Source organism: Camponotus floridanus, unplaced genomic scaffold, assembly GCF_003227725.1.
Source record: "Camponotus floridanus strain SB8 unplaced genomic scaffold, Cflo_v7.5 scaffold75, whole genome shotgun sequence".
NCBI classification, from domain to species: Eukaryota; Metazoa; Arthropoda; class Insecta; order Hymenoptera; family Formicidae; genus Camponotus; species Camponotus floridanus.
In genome coordinates this window covers 1-23,598 of record NW_020229844.1, presented here as the reverse complement: position 1 = coordinate 23,598, position 23,598 = coordinate 1, and the positions used below count along the sequence as shown (strand labels likewise).

The window sequence follows — 23,598 nt, the reverse complement described above, 5'->3', positions numbered from 1 at the left end:
CGGAATAAGATGTGGAGGGAAAAATATTTTCAGTTCTTGAATAACCGTGTCAAGTTCGGCGAGGAACTTTTGTAAGATTAAATGTTCCACTTTCGAATTTAATTATCGACATTACCGACTTCTTGCTCCTCTCTAAGTTTCTATACGCATTACTGCGCAAAATTTCCATAAACGCATAGGAACACTTTCCAGGCTCAAAAAAGCTCTTCGCGCGTGAACGTTTTCTAATTTAATAACACGCCGCCGGGGATTTTTCTTCTTTTTTTTCCGCCGTCTCTCCTCTCGGTTTTCACCGTTTGAAAAAGAATCGCGATCGGCCATCTATTGATTTGCTGTAAAATCACTTACGATTCCGGTCCATTGATTACACTGCTTTCTTTTTTTCTCGAATGAATACGATTCGCACGTGACTCCGAGATGAAAAACGGAGCAAAGTGTGTTCTGATGTGACTATTAAAAAAAGAACTAAATAAAAGGATATTTTCTTTAAAAGAGAAAACATCTTTAATAAATTTCGATTCATTATAACGCGAAAATACACCCTGTCTATTTAGAAATAAAGGCATTTTTGTATGTCAGATATCGATTTGAAGAAAATAAAGACAGATGTGTGCTGTTCAGTTTTATAATTATTAAAATAAATCAATATTAAATTATTGTTTGACGAAATTGAAAAAAGATTAAAATTTCTATTTTCAATTTAAAAAAATATAGTGCAAAAAGACCGCGATTTCTCCAAAGTTATGTAATTATATCGAAGGAAGCAATCTTCCCGAAGCGACTAAATATTTACTCTGTTGTCAATCATCGCCGAGAAATGACCATTGGTTAGATACTATAATTGCGTAAATAATCTCTTCGCGTCACGAGACTTTAATATCACGAACACGCGATTTACTCCGCCTTAATCGTCATGTAAATCTAATCGCGCTGGCAAGCGCGATTGCACATCGGAATCACTTCTTCACGTTTTTTCTTTTCCTATACAATTATGGAAGGAAATCGAAGGCACGCCGCGATCGACAATTATCGACAATTATTCCAGATTACGTAAAAACTCGTTGGTCCCTCGCATGCCGATCGAATGACCTACACATCATTTGCTGATATTTTTAGGAAAGATCGAATCGTTATTCTCGAGACAGGGAAGTAATAGAGTCTATTTTGTTGATGTTTAATGCGATTCAATTTAATCGAAGAAAACTATGCATTTGAAACGTCACAAAAATGTTTTCAAAATAAAAGTTTTTTGATTTTTATTCTGAGAAACGCTATTTGCTTTTAATTAGACATTTAATTAGAAGCTCTAATACTAATAGCGGTAGACGCCAGGCCATCGCTATCGATGGGCCAAGCGTCAAATAAACAAATATTAACCAAGGTAAACCACCATTCTTACTACTTTCTTCGACCCACTAACCGGAGAAAGGCCCCTCCTTAACCGCCAAAACACGATTCACGTGGATCGCTTCGAGAATTCCACGAGAGGCAAACGAACGAACAAGAGGCAGCATTAATTTCGCGTTGCACTCGTGTCGTTCTTTACGCGCGTTCTGGATATTTTTCCTCTTTCTTCTCTCAGACGAGACGAAACTTCCACGAAGGAGACTGAACGTGCATGAAAGTGGGTCTTCGGTTAGAATTTGTGTCGCGAACTCGTCGCGTCTTGCATGAGTTTATGGCTGCGTCGCCAATTGATTGTATCATTACGTAAAAATTAGAAAATATAATACTTTGAAGAATTGAATTATAAATTTGATCGATGATACATATATATGTATAATACTAATTGCATTTGTTTCCATTATTTCAATTTTCTTTTTTACGACTTTTACTTTTTAATTAGATTATATCTATTTTTTTATACATATTATATTATTTTATTTTATTTCATTCTACCATCTTTTATTTTATTTTATTTTGTTATTCGATTATATCCTATTTATTTTATTATAATCATAATAAAATTTAGTATGTCTTTTAAAGATACTATATTAAAGAAGAAAGAGAGAGAGAGAGAGAGAAAGAAAGAGAAGAATTTAAAGAAGACTGATTAGACAATGTGAATTATAACTTCTTTATTTGTTCATCTACAAAATTATTCCAATTAATTCAATATTATAAAAAATATAAAAAAGATTTAAATAGTTAATAGCAATTCCTCGAAATCTACCTGTATAATAATATAGATGTCAAAGTAATCGGCACGTACGATACGAATAAAGAATGAATGTCACTTGCGTCGATTGTCGATGCATCGTAAGTTATGCATATAGAAAATTAGAACGATATAGAAAATAGCAAGAATTAGGTCTCACTGCAAGGTGTATAAATAATTCAAAGTTATAGTGCACTTAATAATATCCGACTGAGAATCGTGGCATATGTAACGATGAAACTTTATAATTAATATTTTAGATAGTAATATTTTAAAGAATTTTCCATTCCAGAAATCTAATGTTGGAAAATAGAGAGACAATTAATAATGATCATTTTCTGGACTTAGACCATTCTAGACTTTCGCTGTAGAATGGTATCTTTAAAAAATACGTAAATATTCTTTTCACGTATTTATCTTTCAGGAATATTTCCCCGGGACATCCTATGTATTATTTATATCCTTTTACTACAATAATTCATTTGAACGACTTTATGTAAATAAGTGTACCGCAAGGATTGTCGCAAAGGCTGTTGTCGCTTTTTCTGATGGAATCCGGAAGTCCAACTGGCATGACTCCCTCCCTCCCTTCCACTCCCCGGATCCTCACGGATATTTTCGTACGAGTTGAATCATTCGGGAACATCTTCATTCATCCATACGCATCATGAGCCTCCGGTACCGGTTTATAGAGAGATGGAAAGGCGCTTTCGTCGTTGGAACGACGATGACACCGGTCGCTGTCGTCGTTCAACGAGGTGCGACGAAAATTCGGAAGCGAACGATTGGTGCGAGAGAACCGTCTCTCATTTACCTAGAACGCATTAGAATGTTTAATAATCCTAGCAGCGATCTGTGAGACGGCAGGTGGTGGTCGGTCTGACCGACTTTTAAAGAGACCTTGGGGGGAGTTGGGCGGCATCTTCAGTTGGACATTGGCCTCCGTAAGACGAAGAGTCAGGGAAAAAGAGCCGCAGGGTGCAGGAGAGCACGAGCACGGCCGCCTCCTTGGATTTCTTCTCAACAACCAGGTGGATAGACTCACGTATATACAATCCGTCTGTTCGAAGGTTGGAAAAGGTAATAAAAGAAGACTTGTCTAGACACGGTAATTCTTTAAATCCAATATTCTTGATCTCTTGATCTTCTTTAAATAATCTCCTCTCGATAACATTTATAATTTTCATTTCTGTTTGCATTTAATAGAATTAAATTACTATCTTTAATTCCTTAAGGAGAGAGTTGATAGAATGTGAAACGGGATCAATGTTTACATTTCCGGGAAGGTATCTTTTTCGTTTATTATATAAAATTTTATTTAATATTTCAAACATTATCAGGCAAGTAAGTTAGAAGTAAAGAATTAAAGAGAGAATAAGTAGAGAAAATAATATATCAGAAAAGAAAAAGAAAAAAAGAAGCTTAACTTAAATAGTAAAAATCTGAATCTTTGCAAACGCAATTATATTACACAGTTATATTATCTATTTACGTATTAATAATCTATTACTCTTGTCCTAGTAAAATCTAACAAGTCCAGATTGATACACAAAGTTCCAAAAATCATTCTGCAGATCGCACTAGTACTTCTTTTTATAATCGTTTTCTGGACAAGATGCGAAGAGAATCGATCGATCGACTTTATTGGCGACATGATAAAATGTAACATCGATCGTATCCAGCCCCTTGACCATATAACGCGTTCTATAACGGTGACACGAATGTGTTTCTCCCGCGTGTTTCCTCGATAGTATCACTAAAGTCCGCCATCAAGTCTCAAGTAGCGCCTCTCTGACGCACGTCTTTGACCGTGACCGGGATTTAGGTCAACCGGTCGCGGACATGCGAAAGGAACTTGCGTTTGAAACCGGAAGAAAAATTTATTCCCTGTCTGGAATAATTTAATAATTTTTCTAATCATTAAAAAAAGTGAAAATCTTGACAGAATCAAAGGATAGAAAGATCCGAAATTATCGGTCTATCTCGACGATTAACGAGCGGAACGAGTGTCTCTATTGTTCGCTGACAATAACTACGAGATAATTATTAAAAGATGAGAGGGAAGAGAAAAAGAGGGAAAGAGAAGAAGGAAAGAAATACACGTTCAATGAACTTTTTCAATGTGCGCTTTGCGTGACAAATTAAACGCGTTCTGCGTAAAATTGAAATGTGATGATCTCAAAAGTCGCTCAATCGATGAAACGTTTCCGTGAAAATTCTCTAGAATTTTAATATAAAATATATACTCAAGAGATTTTACAAACATTATATTTCAAAAAAATAAATTTCCGAAATTTTCGTTAAGCTGATTAAGCGGCTTTTAAGAGACATCTTATTTTCTAGTTATCACGATCAAGTTTTTCACTTTTTTTATTAATTAATTATGATAAAATTTGCAGTTGTTAAAATATTAGTTAAATTATTATTACAGTTGTATTTATTAAAAGCTGTAGTCCTTAAAAGTTACATTAAATTGCGTAATGAAATACATGTGAATAAATAAATTAATTGCAATAAAATTTGCGATAAAATTTATTGTGGTTCAGAATAACTTGCTCAATGTCTGCGTCAGCACGCGCGTGAAAAATTCTTGTATTTTCACGATTTTTTAAATCATAGTTTTTATCGAAATCAGTCGAAAGATTGAAACGTGTCGTCACATACAAAACGGATCTTTTCACTGAGTAATATGGCGATCGCATTCCATGATTTTGTCATTGTTTGCAGAACAGGCGACAGGATGCGATTGTCGACGATTTTCGAGTTATTGCTGATCCTCTTGCTGGTGGCATTTGCAGCTTATGGTCGAGTAATTGGTAATAAGAATAAATTTTTAAGAGTAGAATAAGAATGGTGAAGGAGAATAAAAAAATAAACTTAATTAAAAAATTAAAAAAGAGGATACATATATAAATTTTAGATTGTACAAAAAATATAGGCAAAATGGTTACATTTTGTTTTTCTGGAAAGAAAAACTTTAATTATGTGAAATAAAAAATACAATTTTCTGTGTTAATCGCAATATTTTGAAAAAAGAAATCATAAAACCCTTTCTTATAAAATTATAACAACATTTTCAGATCACGATGAGATACATCGAGCAGCTCGCACCGCGGATAACGTGAAGTATAGTGATATGAGTCTATCGACGATGTCGTTGAAACAGGCGGCCGATAGCGTAAACCGATACTGTACCTGTAATGAGAACATCTGCAATTGCTGTCGGGACTTTCACATACCGGTTGTGCAGCTAAAAGGACCAGGTAATTATCGTGCAACGCAATTGTATTGAAAAATGAGAGTGCAGCGAAAACGTGTCATAAATGTCTATCCATTGTATTCACATTACATGTATTATTATATCAAATAATTCTTTCTAGATTCTTGTTTGTAATAAAATATATATTATATTATTTTTTCTTATGATAAAAGAATCTTTTTGCATTTGAAATTCGTAGGATGTGCCTCGCTGCAATATCTACAAGGTGACAATTTGGCAGTACAGCTGAGTTTTGGCGACAACATATTAACCAGCACGATCGTTAACGGTAAATATTGGTATTCGGTAACGGTAACGATTAACAGTTGTCGTCCCGCTATTTTCTCTAATTGTATTTCGTAAAACCAATATTTTGCCAGGAATTATTTATTACAGATTATATTTCAATGAATGATACGACCGATATTTTCTTTATAATTTACATAATATTATTAATATAAAAAATATGCATCTAACTAGCGGAAAAAGTGTTAACTGTGCATTCAAAAAAATTAGTGTAATGTAAAAAAAAATATAATCCGACTTTTACCCAATATATATATTTATATAACTCTTAATGCAAGCCAAATAATATAAGATAATGACGAATAAAATATGTATATTGAGTTTAAATTTGTTGTATTGGGCAAATTTCACATTCCAGTGCCGTGAAATGGCACATTTATATTTCTCCGGAGTTTATAAAAAATAGATTATATAGTTCCTTTGAAATGTGTGAAGATATGTGTAGATGTTATTCGGCAAATTTGTGTTAGTCTGGAGACAAAGTGAAAGTATTTGTTTAGATAATTTCGATGTCAATATCGAGTGCGTTTTTTTCCATTTCGATCAACGAATTTATTTAAACTAGACAAGTTATTTTAAATATTTTCAATATATAAATCATATATTTAAGATGCTTTTAATAATACATTTTCAAATTAGATGCATTTTATTTTATTTATTATAGAGATATTATATTTATTATATATACACATATCTCTCTCTTAATAATTTCTTTAAATAAAAATTAAAGGAAGAGAAAGAGTTTGATATATATCTATCGAGAAAATATTATAAATTCCAGGAAAGAATCCGAAGCCTGTATGTGTCCCTTTACCGGGTGGTTTTACCAAATTCTGCGGCAGAATTTATTCTATCCAACGCGATGCGAAGAATCACTTCAAAGCTTGCCTTGGTCTAGAATTGCAATCATCTACCGAACTGGAAGCTAGTCTTCGCGTCAGTTGCTTCAGGTATTTAATGATTAAAATATCACTTGGATTTTTATTTTATTTTAATTCATAACATGTATGATACGAGAGAGAGAATTTACACTCAAGAAAAATAAAAATTTAATCTGTAAATTATATTTATTAAGGCATTTTTTATTATTAAAAATATCGTTATGTTACCTTAAATTTTAGGTTTGGTCCAGAAGGTTTGAAGCTTCGACCGGCCGAGCCACTTCCGGTTGTCGAGGCGGAATCTGTCGAAGAAGAAGATGATGATGATTTCTTTGGACTTGGCTCCGATGACGACGATGACGATGACGAAGAGGACGAAAGACCTTCTTTCAATTCTGTCCCGGATGCTTCAGGAGGCAGCAACACGCAAGAGTCAGATGACGACGACGATGACGACGATATCTTAGGTTTTAGTGCTCTACTGGATATTTTCACTGGCGAGGATGACACTGCCACGAAGAAACCTAAAATTACCACTGTGGCGCCATTATTAGAATTTACTATTCCTATTTTATCGAGGCCAACGACACCGATATCGCTGGAGAATCATGAACTGTCAACTTTCCCCACCGAATTGGAAAATAACGAGGAACACGAAAACGACACTGAGGAACCCGTTAAAGTGATAGACGAGGGATTGACTGAGAGCAATACCGAAAACAACATTGATGAGAATCAGGAACAAATCACGGAGGCTTCTAATAAAATTACGTATCTCGTGAAGCCTAACAAGGCGACCATTAATAAAGTGAAGAAGGGAGTTGTTGGAGAGAAAAAACCTAGTGTGACGTCCACTAGTGTCAATGCCATCCATAATCCTGAGAAACCAGTAAAGAAGCCCATCAAAGACGAATACGACGAAGATGTTAATGAAGACGATATTTTAGACGATGACGACGATGATGTACTCGACGATGACGATGAGGATGAAGTACTCGATGACGATGACGAAGATAAGAATGATGAAGATGGAGATAATGAAGATAAATTAGATGATGAAAAACATACAGAGGATGAGGACGATGATGATGACGATGACGATGATGAGAAAGCTGAGGATCTTGCTGAATTGGACGATGACGATGACGAGGAGGAAGACGCTATGCTGAGTGCTCTTATGGAGACCGGCAAAAGTAAGAAAAATAAAGGTAATCAGACAAACACCAATGAACATGACAATGAGGATTATGATGCTGAATTGGACTTTTTGACTAGAAAGCATTCCGGAGGAAATCGTCAAAGCAAACTCACAAGGTTTTAAAAAGTAATAGAGCTTTAGTCAATAGGCTAATTGAAAGTCGGGAAAAGTTCTTATTTAATCATAAATTCGCTGTTCCGATAAGACTTGAGGCATTTTATCGGATCAGCAGAATGTTTATAAAAAAATCATCGGTGGATTAATATAATTGTGATATAACTATTAGACCCATTTTTAAATGATAAAATTATAAAAGTCTTTACATTTTTCTATATCTTGTTTTCTAACAAAATATAAAAATAATAATAATATTCTAATTATTATTTGATAATATTATATAAAAGAGATAATTTTGTAATATAAATTAATTTTATTGTTGAAAAATAACGGTTTACTTCATTATCACAATTATCTTTTTATATAGTTAATTTTGTATTTATTAAATTATATGGAGACTGATACAGAAAGATTCGACAGAACAAAGATGGAAGAGCTCTCTCGAAAGAAAGCTCAAATAAAATCGAATGAGATTCTTTAGCATACAAGCTGTTAAAAAGGTTTCAATACAAGAATCTGAAAAAGTTTATGAGGAAGACTTATGTATGATTGTTTGTGACCTCAGCCATAATAATTTGCTCGATTAGCTTAATGATATTTATTAAGAACAAAAAAAATATTTATGATTTATTTATATATATATTTAAGTTATTTATTGATATTGTAATTATTGTAATTAAATAAATTAAAAAAATATATAATTTGTGCTATCATGCATTTCTTATCAATTTTGTGGTTTTTGTTTTTTATCATAAATTATTTTTTTGTCACAACTAAATTATAGATGTATTATAACTAAATTATTATTAAAGAATTATTACATAAGAATATTACAAAAAAATACTTTAAATAATTTATTTTTATCAATTTTTAAAAAGAGATTTGTAAAATTCAATATCTAACATAAAAATTTATAACTTTTTGAAAAATATTTCTGAAGAAAAATTTCTTTGTGGATTTTTTATTTAAACTTTAATTATTATAAAAAAATTCTTTATAAATTCTGATTAAAAAAGTTTATCTACTTGCAAAAAACTGAACCGTGTTATTTTAGTATCGCATGAGATTTCTGCGATGTACATGATTTTTGTGAAAAAATAGTTTCCAAATGCATTTTATTTTGTTAAAAATAGAAGCTAGTAATTTAAGCTTAGTAATTTAAAATATAATTTAACTTATTCATATCCTCATTTTATGTGTAAGAGAAAAATTTATCAGAAATCTTTATTTCTTAACAAACGCTATGTATTTTCTATTTTGATAGATCATTGTTCAATACTAATCTAAAATTCTGTTTTATATTTCTCGAGATATAAGAAGAAAATCTTTAAAAAGATATTTTTAAAATTATTAATTGTCTCGAGATAAGTATTTTTATATAATAGTTATATTCAGATTCGCCAAATATCAATTTTTAATAAAATCAAGAATATTTTGGGATCATCTTTCGATTAATTTATGCTGCAACGATTTGTTGAGTGAACCGATCTTACCTTCTATGGAAAGTTGATGCATAATTAATGAGAATAATGACGCCCCTGTGGCTTGGTCCAATGTGTATCCAATTCCAGTCTGCTGTTGACATCGAAGAGTGAAGGTTGTATCGTTCAATAATCGTCCAATAATGTTAATCAATTGGCTTTGCATGTCTCTTCTGATCCTAATAGTTCAGGATGTCACTGCAGATATCGATTATAAAGGTGAGAAGAAATAATTCTTGCAATTAATATCTTGAAATTCAACAATAAAAATTAATATAAAAATGAGCAATATTATTTATTATTAAACATTATTCTAAAATATTCTAAAATATTTTTATGGAATATATAAATATATAATCATTATAACTCACGAATAAAAGGATATTTTTTATTACAATAAGCAAATATATAACATTGTTATATTATAATTAAAAATTAGTATTACATATATTACAGAGAAATTAATGTCATTATTTAAGAAATTATACATAAATTTTTCTAACTAAAAATTATTTTCTTTTAGATGTATCCAAATTTGATATGATATACTACGATCCAAATACGCAGTTGGGATTGAAGGGCGAACTGGAAGGCGGTCGCAACCCTTTACCTAGAATTGCTTTTCACGGCATAGGATGCAATTGCGGAAATCTTACATGCGGCTGTTGTGGTGGTATCAATATAACCACCTTTAATTTTGATCGTCAAGCATGCACCAATTTCACTTATATTCCTCAAGATTTTGCCATCAAATTTAAATTTATAATAAACGAGAATGTACTTACCATAGGTACTATATCTGGTGAGTGATTGAATAATTATCATACATATTCTTTTTAGATTCTTAAAAAATCTATTAATGAAGAAAATTAGAATTACTTCAATTTTTTATTCTATAAAGTTAAAGGAATATCTGTTCGTCTTATGGAGAGAAAGGGAAGTAAAAAGTAAATTATAATTTTACATAAGTTTTGCACGAAATTTGATGACTAAACTTTTGAATAACTATGTTTAAGTGTATTTGTTTTAAAAATAATAATTTTTAAATATATTATAATCTTTGTATATTCATATACAATAATTTTATAATGTAACAAATTAAATTATATAATTGTATTTCTAGCTAAAAATCCGCCACCACTGTGCATGCCTATCTATGTTCCTTTTATATCCATCTGCGTGCGCTTCTTCGACATCCACACTTCCGGAAGAAACTTACACGCGTGTATCGATTTCGAGACGCGTGTGGTGAATTGGCCGATCCTAGTCTTGCACTTCGATTGTGTAAAGCTCGGCGAGGACGGGATCTCTTGGATAAAACCTGAAAATGCCAATAATGTTCTCCAAGTGGCAAAACCAGAAATAGCAGAATCGAACGGGCCGGAAGTGTTTGACGACGTGAACTTCGAATCAGATCCTACCGAGCTACCAAGCAATCAAACTTTGACGCTCGAAGGGGAAGATCACATTGGCCAATTAAAGTTATGATATTTGTGTACATAATTATATATATATTATTTATTATTATTCGTGCGCTCTATATAAATAAATTTATATTTATTACAATTAATATATAATTATTATTTGTTATAATAAAATATAATGAATGTTCAAATGCATATGTATATAAATTCATTATAAAGTAAATTTAAATGTACAATCACATTAAATTTGCCTTGATATTTTGTGAGACACTTATCGAATACATATAAATATTAATTATCATTTATCTTCTTATATAAAATATACTCTCATTTAATTATAGATAATTAATTATAGATAATTAATTATAGATTAATTTAATTCTAAAATTATAATTGAATTTATTTGTAATTTTAGGTAATTTTTTCTTATTTCTGTTATATTTAACATTCGAAGATATTTGCGACGTTTGACAATATTTTTTAAGAATCATTGCTTCGTTATAACAAGTTCTAGTTGATGACATAAAATGCAGAACAACTTGCTAAGCTAAATTTCACCGTAAAACGAGGTCAACAAACGAGCATTCACTAACCGGCCAGTCAAGTTTCGATCGTTCGGGAAGGAGCACATCTCGAGGAGATGTCTTCTTGCCTCGATTAAACATCGGGCAAGATCAAGGACACAGGATGAAGCAGACCACTTTCTGGCTGTTGATCGTGGTCCTTGCGACGCGATCGACTTCGGTATCGAGAATCGACGAGAATCTTACGACAAAGGGAGAAATTGTCAACAGCAAAATCGAGGAATTTTCGGTGGAGGAGTTGAAACAGCTAAAAACGCTGCTGAAACAGGCTACGAATTCATCGGGAAATGATACGGTTACTGCTACAAGACAAGGACCTTGTCAGTGTCTTGGTGGCGTTTGCGGATGTTGTTCGCGGATCTTGTATGACAGGTGGAAACAGAAGGCTTGTGCGAACATCACGTATGATCCCGATGAGTTTAGCTTCACCGTACACATTTTGATGAACGATAAAACCCTTTATACGAGGACTGTTTCTGGTGAGTAAGGCGTACAGTGGGTTTACGTTCGATTGATCAACAAAATTGTAGACGAAAGAAAAAGAGAAGACCTCTAGATAGAGATTCTATGTAATATTTTTTTCTATTTGATCCTATGTAATATTTTTTTCTATTTGATCCTATGTAATATTTTTTTCTATTTTTCTTTTGTTCTCAATTATATATTGTAAATTATATATTGTAAACAATTATATAATTGTAAAGAATATTATCTTCAGGGAAGAATCCTAGACCAGTATGTGTTCCTTTTCCAAGGCTACCATTCCTGAGAGCATGCGTGAGATTTTATAATATATATTTCCAAGGTAGAAATATTCATCTGTGTGTCAATATGGAGGGAAAATTCCAGGATACGACGGTGTTTAAGGTCAGATTTAAGAATTCGTTGTTGTAAAGAATATTATTGGATACGCGACATGTATTTCTATAGAAGTAATGCAAATGAGAAAACACATAAATTATAATTTGTATAATTTCATATTAAAAGTATGGGATGTATTAAATATAATAAATATTTAAGTTACACGATGTGTAAAATGTGTCTATTTGTACAGGTAAGTTTAGACTGCCTTAGATTCGGTTCAAACGGATTAGCCCTTTTAAAACCAGAAGATGGAGGTGGTTTGGGTCAATTAGAAGTTTTTCCGGATGACAGTAATGATGATGAAAACGATTACGATGATGAGAACGAGGAAGATGATGAAAATGATGATGATGGTGATGATGATGATGATGACGATGATGATTTATTCTAAGAATGCTGTTTGTAAAAATAGATAATATTAATATTATAAATTATGTATTATATATACATATTTATTTATTAATATTATAAATAACTGTACATACTTTATATGAAGAATAATTAAAATCTTAATATTTTATTATAAAACAAGAATATCGACTTGTTTTTTGTTAATGTATGTAGTAATGTTATTATATTTTATTTAATTTATACAAATCACATAATATTTCCTCTTTTCTTAAATAATTTTTTTAATATTGAAATAGTGAAATTGTGATTATATCTGTGCATATGATTATAAAACAATATTTTAGAAAAATATGTATAAGTATAATAAATATTGATTATTGTTTATATATATTATTTTTATATGTAAATTATTTATTAATAATAATTAATAAATAGATCAAAGAAATAAAAGTTTAACTATTTGTGTGTACATATAAGATATTAAAGAATATTTTATATGTCTGATGCGCTCAGTTAAAAATAAAATTCATACATTTTATAATTCGTTTTGTTTGCAATCACGTTATTTTTTAATTTCATTTAAATATTCACAATTATTATAAATGATTTAAAATCTAATGTATGAAAAATATCTTTCTTTTAGAATTATTTATTAAATCATTCGTTATGATTAATCATATTTTAAAATATATTTTTGTTATAATAACAGTATTCATTGCTCTTTAGTTTGAGTCATGAAAAATGAATATTGGTTGCATGAATGTAATAGTGAATTTCACTCCCATATATAATTCAGAGTTGACAAAAACATTCCGGATATTTTCCCATAATATAATAACTCATGATTGCATCCTGTACAATGCCTAGCAGAATGCCTAGCATAAAAGCAGAAAGTGTTTAGTGCGAAACGAAACGTCGCTGCACACACAACTGGATATTAAACTAATATAATTTCACGAGAAGAGAACATATATATTTTCTTATACCATCATAAACGTAATATGTAAATATGAATTCGCATACCATCAGTGCTCTTATTTTAATATGTTTATGTCTTGTTCGTGAACCTATTGCTACACATACAAGTTAGTGCTAACGACTACATTTCCATCACACTAATAAGTTTTAATCTTATTATGAATTTAATCATATAGAAAAAATTTTATATATAATAAATAATAAATAAATAAATATATATACATAATAAATTTTATAATTCTATAATTTTATATTTCATATATATATACATATAAAATCAGTTAAGGAAGTTTTATTTCTATCCAAATATAATATCGATAATCAGACAAACAGTGATAATTAAAAAAAATTTTAAGGATAATTAAAATATAAATTCATAAAAAAATGTTGTTCTATCAGACATTTATTATATGAATTGCCAATTGAAATAAGAAACGCTAATAAGTAAAACATTTTATCAGGCATTGTATCCGGAGGATTTCTGATTTATAGAACGATTTCAATTACTCAACAAGCTTGCAATTGCTCGATGTCTTTCTCCTGTTCTTGCTGTCAAAGTGTGATCATTCAATATACTAAAGAGAAAAAGGATCGTAAGTTTTTGGAATTCTACTTGATTGAAAATTTTTTTCGAGAAAAATTATTTATTTTTTTTATTTGTACATATTTGAATAACTCATTTTCTTGCCAAGTCTTAACATTTTCAAAATGAAAAATTATCAAGGAGAGAAAAAATATTTTTTTTATGAACGTACGTATTTGAAAATAATAAATTAAAAGCTGAATTATTACTTCTATCGCAGTATGTGTGAATTTCACATATCAGAGAAACGGATTGAACATCGATGTCACGCTGAGTTCGGACACAATCAGCACCAGAACAATCACGAGTAAGTTTTTTCCGTCAATCTCACTGTGCAATATTGGCGATAATTCTAAAAGTCTGTAAAGTTTCCGAGATAACATACAAATTTGCATATGAAAGAAGCGACAGAGATTTCATAAACGTCAAAATAGAGAAACAATCGTCACGTTTTTACAAGAGCAATTTTATTGTTTTGCAAATTTATTTTACAGACCTGAAAGCATTGAATTTTTGCGTGAACGTTCCCAATTGCATGTTCTCGACTGCATGTATCAACATCTTGGAGTTGAACCTACTTCCTACGTAAATATCTAAATAATTTTTACCAAGCTCGATTTTATATATCGGAATTTCTTATATTGATGGGAAAGAATTCAAAATCGAACAACAATTCTTAATTATAATTTTCAAAATTTTTATTGTTTTATCAAATTTGTCATGTAACTTATAAAGTTATAAATAGAGGCTATTTAGACACTTATTTCCAGCTTGTAATTTCTGTTTCTTTTTTTAATGCAGATCCATCACGGCTTGCCTTCGCCTAGACATTTATGCTACGAAACAACTTTGGCAGATCAATTATAATTGTATAAGTGTATCAATGCAGCTGCCGATGATGCCAATGAATAACACGACAAGAATGACAGCCATGGCGAACGGGGAAATGTCCACGATAGGAAATGGACAAATGGAACAATCGTAAATGACAGAATCAATGGCATTGAGAGGATGATGACTACGCAAGTGTTGGAAACAAACGGAATGACAGAACTGAGAGGAATAACTAAAAACTTGGAACTTATTTTGTAAGAAATGATTGATTAATGTAAAACGAATTATAAAAAAAATTAATTTACTAATTAAATGATCAATTGTATGTGGACTTGGAATGTTGCAAAAGAAAAATAACAGCAGAGATTAAAATTAAAGAAATAATATAGTAGAACTAAAAAGAACGAAGAACTAGGAGAAAATGAACGATAAATTTTATAAGAGTAAAAGAAATAATGAAAATAATATAATGAGAAATGATAATGATAAATTAAATGATTGCAGTTTCAATTGAATTATTACACTACTATTTAGTGATTTGATAATATTTATATAAATATTATATGTTTATATTATATCCATTATGACACAATGTGTATTAACATATAAAATAGATAGCTATCGATATAATCGATAGATATTTATCAATAATATAGATTATAAGAAATCTTTTTCTATCGTTATTATTATGGAGTTAAATATTCATTGGCTGTGTAAAATTTCAAAAAACGCTAAAAATTTTCTTCATTATCAATCACCAATTATTATCAATTATAGACAGTAAATTAAGAAATCGAAATTAGAAAAATAACGAGAGCTGTATTTCTATAAATTGCTAAGTGCAAACTTTCATTGAATATTCATATTCATAATTAACGGCGCTAATAAAATTATATTACACTTTATTATAGCAAACTCTATACAGATAGAAACAAATCACCGTTTCCTTTCAAACTTCCATTTATAAATAGGAGCATTATCCTTTGAACCAGGTTTTACTAATTTCGGCTTTTTGATCTTTTTATCCTTTAATGCCCTGCGCATTTCCAACTTTTGCTCCACGATTGTCAATTCGCGTTCTCTATGAATCCTCTTTTCGAGTTGTTTGTAAGCCATGTGCTTTTTCTGTTCAATCTTAGAAATAGTTTTGTCATCCAATTCTGGTAACTTCATATCTTTAATCGCACTTAGCTTTGGTCGATTGGTACGTCTAGACAGAAGTGCCGGATGGGTGTCTAGTTTCTTGGCAAGATCAAAATTCTTCATCTCTGTACTATCATCCACAAAGAAAGTGTGTTGATTCTGCATTTCGTTGGCCACGTCGATCATGTGCAATTGGCTCTGTAGCTTGTCTATCTTCTTTGCTTCAATATTTCTCTTATATGCTACATATCTGATATCCTGTGTTTCCATCAACTTTATCTGTTCAGATGTGTGGTGATCTTCCTTGTCTTTTTCTCTATGAACGCCATTTACTAATTGAGAGTTAATCATGTGAAAGTGAAATTCATCTGGATTTTTGTTCAATGCACGTTTCCGCAGAAGCTTGATCGTTGCCTGTTTCTCCTGAAAATCTCTGGCTCTGGAAATATAATCCTTTTTCTTTTCTAATAATCCGAGATGCTTGCGAGTCTCTGGCTGATGACGTTCTCGATGAGTCTTTTGACTCATCTTTCCAGCTTTTTTCCATGATGACATTTTAACGTTGTCTATTCCTGTAATGTGAGAAAATGTCCGGATTAATATTTTCAAAATTTATAATGTATACATGTAATGTATACATTTTACAACAAAATTAAAAGATATATAATGAAACACTAAAAAATATATTACTGAGACAAATTCTATTTTTATTTTTAAAATTATTGTGTTTACTTTAAGTCATGTAATTTTAAGAAATATTGAATAGAATTTGTAAGAATCAATATTGCAACAAAACTATAAATAATTTTAAATAATTACAGTCACTGTTATATATGGAGAAATAAGACATTAATAATTATTGCAAGTTCTAATGTGTTAATTTTGATGTATTGTTATATTTACAGTTATTTAATAACTATATAACTTATTAATTTAAATAAAGTGTCTACGACATTTTTCATTATAAAAGTTGAACTGTTACCTACACATTCTTAAAAAAATTTTCCTTGTAAATTGTCTGTATTTATTTTTTTCTTAGAATTATATTTTATAGTTTTATCATATTTTTTATTTTATAAAATGTAAAAATATATTCCAAAGTTATGTGATTCCAAAGTTGTCACTATTGAAATATAAATATTCGAGAGAATATTCTTCATACTAGTAAACTTTTAAGTTAAGAATTTAACAATTTTATATTTCTTTAAATCTCACAAGTGCATTGTTTGTAGTTTTATTGCAAAGAGCACGTGTCCATTTAATTAATAAAAATATATAATTATAAGTAAATTTGATAGTAGGCGAAATCAATAAAAAAATATTTGCTCTTATTGTAATAATTAAATAACTTACTTTTTTATATATTCACTGAAGAAATCACTATTGCTTCTTATCGATGTGAATAACAGATGATTGTTTCATAACCTCAAATTTAACAGCTGCACGTTGTACGCTTTACTATTGACGCATGCGTTGAATGGTAATCGTAGATAGTAATTCCAGTTGCACTTGTCATATGATGATAATAGCAGAGAGAAACCTGAGAGCGGCCACTTCGCTTTAACGGGTATATTGTCCTAATGCGCTCCCTGACAAAGTGGACGTCAACTACTTCTATTACAGTCGATAATAATACATGGTTCGTGTCTGAGCTATGGTTCATGTCCAAGCTATAGAGTGACCCCAAAAGTGATACTCCCTCTATGGACATTCAAAACATGGACATGAACTACAAAATCAGAGTCCATGAATGTTCTCAGAGGGTAATATATAATTGCACAATTTCTGGTTTTGTTCCGTGCTATATGCACGAAATGCCGGTAGCACCAGTGCTATATAACAATTAAATACTTATGTGTGTAAATTGATAATAAATAAATTATTCAATCGCGACAGATACTGTAATATTCAAAGATGAAATAAATATTTTTCAAAATAAATTGGTAAATAATACGGCTCTATGTATTTATCAACATGATAATTAAGTAAAGAGCATTAAGAGCCCACAAAACGTGGATGGCAATGCGTAAATTATTTCATTACTTAACATTAATTGTTCGCGAATTTTTTTTTTTTTTTTTTTTTTTAAATGCGTTATTAGGAGAACATGATTTGTAAAGAGATCATCAACGCATTATCGACCTCCTCGCAAAATATATTCTCCTGATAATATAAAATAATAAGAAACGAATTTTCGAAAATTTTCACGCTTGCGTTATTAGGAGAACATGATTTGTAAAGAGGTCATCAACGCATCTTCGACCTCCTCGCAAAATATATTCTCCTGATAATATAAAATAATAAGAAACGAATTTTCGAAAATTTTCACGTTTGCGTTATTAGGAGAACATGATTTGTAAAGAGGTCATCAACGCATCATCGACCTCCTCGCAAAATATATTCTCCTGATAATATAAAATAATAAGAAACGAATTTTCAAAATTTTCACGCTTGCGTTATTAGAAGAACATGATTTGTAAAGAGGTCATCAACGCATCATCGACCTCCTCGCAAAATATATTCTCCTGATAATATAAATTATAAGAAACGAATTTTCGAAAATTTTCACGCTTGCGTTATTAGGAGAACATGATTTGTAAAGAGGTCATCAACGCATCTTCGACCTCCTCGCAAAATATATTCTCCTGATAATATAAAATAATAAGAAACGAATTTTCGAAAATTTTCACGCTTGCGTTATTAGGAGAACATGATTTGTAAAGAGGTCATCAACGCATCATCGACCTCCTCGCAAAATATATTCTCCTGATAATATAAAATATAAGAAACGAATTTTCGAAAATTTTCACGCTTGCGTTATTAGGAGAACATGATTTGTAAAGAGGTCATCAACGCATCATCGACCTCCTCGCAAAATATATTCTCCTGATAATATAAATATAAGAAACGAATTTTCGAAAATTTTCCGCTTGCGTTATTAGGAGAACATGATTTGTAAAGAGGTCATCAACGCATCATCGACCTCCTCGCAAATATATTCTCCTGATAATATAAATATAAGAAACGAATTTTCGAAAATTTTCACGCTTGCGTTATTAGGAGAACATGATTTGTAAAGAGGTCATCAACGCATCATCGACCTCCTCGCAAAATATATTCTCCTGATAATATAAAATAATAAGAAACGAATTTTCGAAAATTTTCCGCTTGCGTTATTAGGAGAACATGATTTGTAAAGAGGTCATCAACGCATCATCGACCTCCTCGCAAATATATTCTCCTGATAATATAAATAATAAGAAACGAATTTTCGAAAATTTTCACGTTTGCGTTATTAGGAGAACATGATTTGTAAAGAGGTCATCAACGCATCATCGACCTCCTCGCAAAATATATTCTCCTGATAATATAAAATAATAAGAAACGAATTTTCGAAAATTTTCGCGCTTGCGTTATTAGGAGAACATGATTTGTAAAGAGGTCATCAACGCATCATCGACCTCCTCGCAAAATATATTCTCCTGATAATATAAAATAATAAGAAACGAATTTTCGAAAATTTTCACGCTTGCGTTATTAGAAGAACATGATTTGTAAAGAGGTCATCAACGCATCATCGACCTCCTCGCAAAATATATTCTCCTGATAATATAAAATAATAAGAAACGAATTTTCGAAAATTTTCACGCTTGCGTTATTAGAGAACATGATTTGTAAAGAGGTCATCAACGCATCATCGACCTCCTCGCAAAATATATTCTCCTGATAATATAAAATAATAAGAAACGAATTTTCGAAAATTTCACGCTTGCGTTATTAGGAGAACATGATTTGTAAAGAGTCATCAACGCATCATCGACCTCCTCGCAAAATATATTCTCCTGATAATATAAAATAATAAGAAACGAATTTTCGAAAATTTTCACGTTGCGTTATTAGGAGAACATGATTTGTAAAGAGTCATCAACGCATCATCGACCTCCTCGCAAAATATATTCTCCTGATAATATAAAATAATAAGAAACGAATTTTCGAAAATTTTCACGCTTGCGTTATTAGAGAACATGATTTGTAAAGAGGTCATCAACGCATCATCGACCTCCTCGCAAAATATATTCTCCTGATAATATAAAATAATAAGAAACGAATTTTCGAAAATTTTCACGTTGCGTTATTAGAGAACATGATTTGTAAAGAGGTCATCAACGCATCATCGACCTCTCGCAAAATATATTCTCCTGATAATATAAAATAATAAAAACGAATTTTCGAAAATTTTCACGTTTGCGTTATTAGAGAACATGATTTGTAAAGAGGTCATCAACGCATCATCGACCTCCTCGCAAAATATATTCTCCTGATAATATAAATATAAGAAACGAATTTTCGAAAATTTTCACGCTTGCGTTATTAGAGAACATGATTGTAAAGAGGTCATCAACGCATCATCGACCTCCTCGCAAAATATATTCTCCTGATAATATAAATAATAAGAAACGAATTTTCGAAAATTTTCACGTTTGCGTTATTAGGAGAACATGATTTGTAAAGAGGTCATCAACGCATCATCGACCTCCTCGCAAAATATATTCTCCTGATAATATAAAATAATAAGAAACGAATTTTCGAAAATTTTCACGCTTGCGTTATTAGGAGAACATGATTTGTAAAGAGGTCATCAACGCATCTTCGACCTCCTCGCAAAATATATTCTCCTGATAATATAAAATAATAAGAAACGAATTTTCGAAAATTTTCACGCTTGCGTTATTAGGAGAACATGATTTGTAAAGAGGTCATCAACGCATCATCGACCTCCTCGCAAAATATATTCTCTGATAATATAAAATAATAAGAAACGAATTTTCGAAAATTTTCACGCTTGCGTTATTAGGAGAACATGATTTGTAAAGAGGTCATCAACGCATCATCGACCTCCTCGCAAAATATATTCTCCTGATAATATAAAATATAAGAAACGAATTTTCGAAAATTTTCACGTTTGCGTTATTAGGAAGAACATGATTTGTAAAGAGGTCATCAACGCATCATCGACCTCCTCGCAAAATATATTCTCCTGATAATATAAAATATAAGAAACGAATTTTCGAAAATTTTCACGTTTGCGTTATTAGGAGAACATGATTTGTAAAGAGGTCATCAACGCATCATCGACCTCCTCGCAAAATATATTCTCCTGATAATATAAAATAATAAGAAACGAATTTTCGAAAATTTTCACGCTTGCGTTATTAGGAGAACATGATTTGTAAAGAGGTCATCAACGCATCATCGACCTCCTCGCAAAATATATTCCTGATAATATAAAATAATAAGAAACGAATTTTCGAAAATTTTTCACGCTTGCGTTATTAGGAGAAACATGATTTGTAAAGAGTCATCAACGCATCATCGACCTCCTCGCAAAAATATATTCTCCTGATAATATTAAAATAATAAGAAACGAATTTTCGAAAATTTTTCACGCTTGCGTTATTAGGAGAACATGATTTGTAAAGAGGTCATCAACGCATCATCGACCTCCTCGCAAAATACATTCTCCTGATAATATAAAATAATAAGAAACGAATTTTCGAAAATTTTTACGCTTGCGTTATTAGGAGAACATGATTTGTAAAGAGGTCATCAACGCATCATCGACCTCCTCGCAAAATATTTCCTGATAATATAAATAATAAGAAACGAATTTTCGAAAATTTTCACGCTTGCGTTATTAGGAGAACATGATTTGTAAAGAGGTCATCAACGCATCATCGACCTCCTCGCAAAATATATTCTCCTGATAACATAAAATAATAAGAAACGAATTTTTCGAAAATTTTCACGCTTGCGTTATTAGGAGAACATGATTTGTAAAGAGTCATCAACGCATCATCGACCTCCTCGCAAAATATATTCTCCTGATAATATAAATAATAAGAAACGAATTTTCGAAAATTTTCCGCTTGCGTTATTAGGAGACATGATTTGTAAAGAGTCATCAACGCATCATCGACCTCCTCGCAAAATATATTCTCCTTGATAATATAAATTATAAGAAACGAATTTCGAAAATTTTCACGTTTGCGTTATTAGGAGAACATGATTTGTAAAGAGGTCATCAACGCATCATCGACCTCTCGCACAATATATTCTCCTGATCATATAAATATAAGAAACGAATTTTCGAAAATTTTCGCGTTGCGTTATTAGGAGATCATGATTTGTAAAGAGGTCATCAACGCATCATCGACCTCCTCGCAACAATATATTCTCCTGATAATATAAAATAATAAGAAACGAATTTTCGAAAATTTTCGCGTTGCGTTATTAGGAGAACATGATTTGTAAAGAGGTCATCAACGCATCATCGACCTCCTCGCAAAATATTCTCCTGATAATATAAATATAAGAAACGAATTTTCGAAAATTTTCCGCTTGCGTTATTAGGAGAACATGATTTGTAAAGAGGTCATCAACGCATCATCGACCTGCTCGCAAAATAATTCTCCTGATAATATAAAATAATAAGAAACGAATTTTCGAAAATTTTCACGCTTGCGTTATTAGGAGAACATGATTGTAAAGAGGTCATCAACGCATCATCGACCTCCTCGCAAAATATATTCTCCTGATAATATAAAATAATAAGAAACGAATTTTCGAAAATTTTCACGCTTGCGTTATTAGGAGAACATGATTTGTAAAGAGGTCATCAACGCATCATCGACCTCCTCGCAAATATATTCTCCTGATAATATAAATATATAAGAAACGAATTTTCGAAAAATTTTCACGCTTGCGTTATTAGGAGAACATGATTTGTAAAGAGTTCATCAACGCATCATCGACCTCCTCGCAAAATATATTCTCCTGATAAATATAAAATAATAAGAAACGAATTTTCGAAAATTTTCACGCTTGCTTATTAGGAGAACATGATTTGTAAAGAGGTCATCAACGCATCATCGACCTCCTCGCAAAATATATTCTCCTGATAATATAAATATAAGAACGAATTTTCGAAAATTTTCACGTTTGGTTATTAGGAGAACATGATTTGTAAAGAGGTCATCAACGCATCATCGACCTCCTCGCAAAATATATTCTCCTGATAATATAAATTAATAAGAAACGAATTTTCGAAAATTTTCACGCTTGCGTTATTAGGAGAATGATTTGTAAAGAGGTCATCAACGCATCATCGACCTCTCGCAAAATATATTCTCCTGATAATATAAATATAAGAAACGAATTTTCGAAATTTTCACGCTTTGCGTTATTAGGAGAACATGATTTGTAAAGAGGTCATCAACGCATCATCGACCTCCTCGCAAAATAATTCTCCTGATAATATAAATAATAAAGAACGAATTTTCGAAAATTTCAACGCTTGAGTTATTAGTGAGAACAATGAATTTGTCAGAGGTTATCAACGAGTCATGACCTCCTCGCAAAATATATTCTTCCTGATAA

At 31.0% G+C, this 23,598-nt stretch overlaps 5 protein-coding genes across 7 annotated transcripts; 4 read left to right on the top strand and 1 right to left on the bottom strand.

The window, feature by feature from the left end:
- Positions 1–3,080: 3,080 nt before the first annotated feature.
- Positions 3,081–8,087, top strand: LOC105248985 (coiled-coil domain-containing protein 1). 3 transcript variants are annotated; one of them, XM_011254104.2, is made up of 6 exons: positions 3,081–3,238; positions 4,886–4,974; positions 5,239–5,421; positions 5,617–5,706; positions 6,505–6,673; positions 6,845–8,087. In XM_011254104.2, the coding sequence occupies exons 2-6, from the start codon at positions 4,899–4,901 to the stop codon at positions 7,923–7,925; spliced, it is 1,599 nt and encodes a 532-aa protein (XP_011252406.2). In that variant the 5' UTR covers positions 3,081–3,238; positions 4,886–4,898; the 3' UTR covers positions 7,926–8,087. The 3 variants fall into 3 exon arrangements, with proteins under 3 accessions (XP_011252406.2, XP_025269860.1, XP_025269861.1); XM_025414075.1 differs by having other exon boundaries at positions 3,091–3,266; XM_025414076.1 differs by having other exon boundaries at positions 3,123–3,238; positions 4,891–4,974.
- A 1,416-nt stretch (positions 8,088–9,503) lies between these two features.
- Positions 9,504–10,930, top strand: LOC105248984. The gene is made up of 3 exons (XM_011254103.3): positions 9,504–9,619; positions 9,924–10,202; positions 10,524–10,930. The coding sequence occupies exons 1-3, from the start codon at positions 9,544–9,546 to the stop codon at positions 10,886–10,888; spliced, it is 720 nt and encodes a 239-aa protein (XP_011252405.1). The 5' UTR covers positions 9,504–9,543; the 3' UTR covers positions 10,889–10,930.
- Positions 10,931–11,438: 508 nt separating this feature from the next.
- On the top strand, positions 11,439–12,663 carry LOC105248983. The gene is made up of 3 exons (XM_011254102.3): positions 11,439–11,887; positions 12,127–12,275; positions 12,463–12,663. The coding sequence occupies exons 1-3, from the start codon at positions 11,512–11,514 to the stop codon at positions 12,661–12,663; spliced, it is 726 nt and encodes a 241-aa protein (XP_011252404.1). The 5' UTR covers positions 11,439–11,511.
- A 969-nt stretch (positions 12,664–13,632) lies between these two features.
- LOC112639571 lies at positions 13,633–15,171 on the top strand. The gene is made up of 5 exons (XM_025414041.1): positions 13,633–13,708; positions 14,063–14,194; positions 14,405–14,491; positions 14,679–14,769; positions 14,986–15,171. Exons 1-5 carry the CDS (start codon positions 13,633–13,635, stop codon positions 15,167–15,169), a joined length of 570 nt encoding a protein of 189 aa, XP_025269826.1. The 3' UTR covers positions 15,170–15,171.
- Positions 15,172–15,816: 645 nt separating this feature from the next.
- Positions 15,817–17,682, bottom strand: LOC105248982 (probable U3 small nucleolar RNA-associated protein 11). Its single transcript, XM_011254100.3, has 2 exons — positions 17,515–17,682; positions 15,817–16,733 (listed from the first exon to the last, which is right to left on the bottom strand). Exon 2 carries the CDS (start codon positions 16,714–16,716, stop codon positions 15,955–15,957), a length of 762 nt encoding a protein of 253 aa, XP_011252402.1. The 5' UTR covers positions 16,717–16,733; positions 17,515–17,682; the 3' UTR covers positions 15,817–15,954.
- Between the last annotated feature and the right edge of the window lie 5,916 nt (positions 17,683–23,598).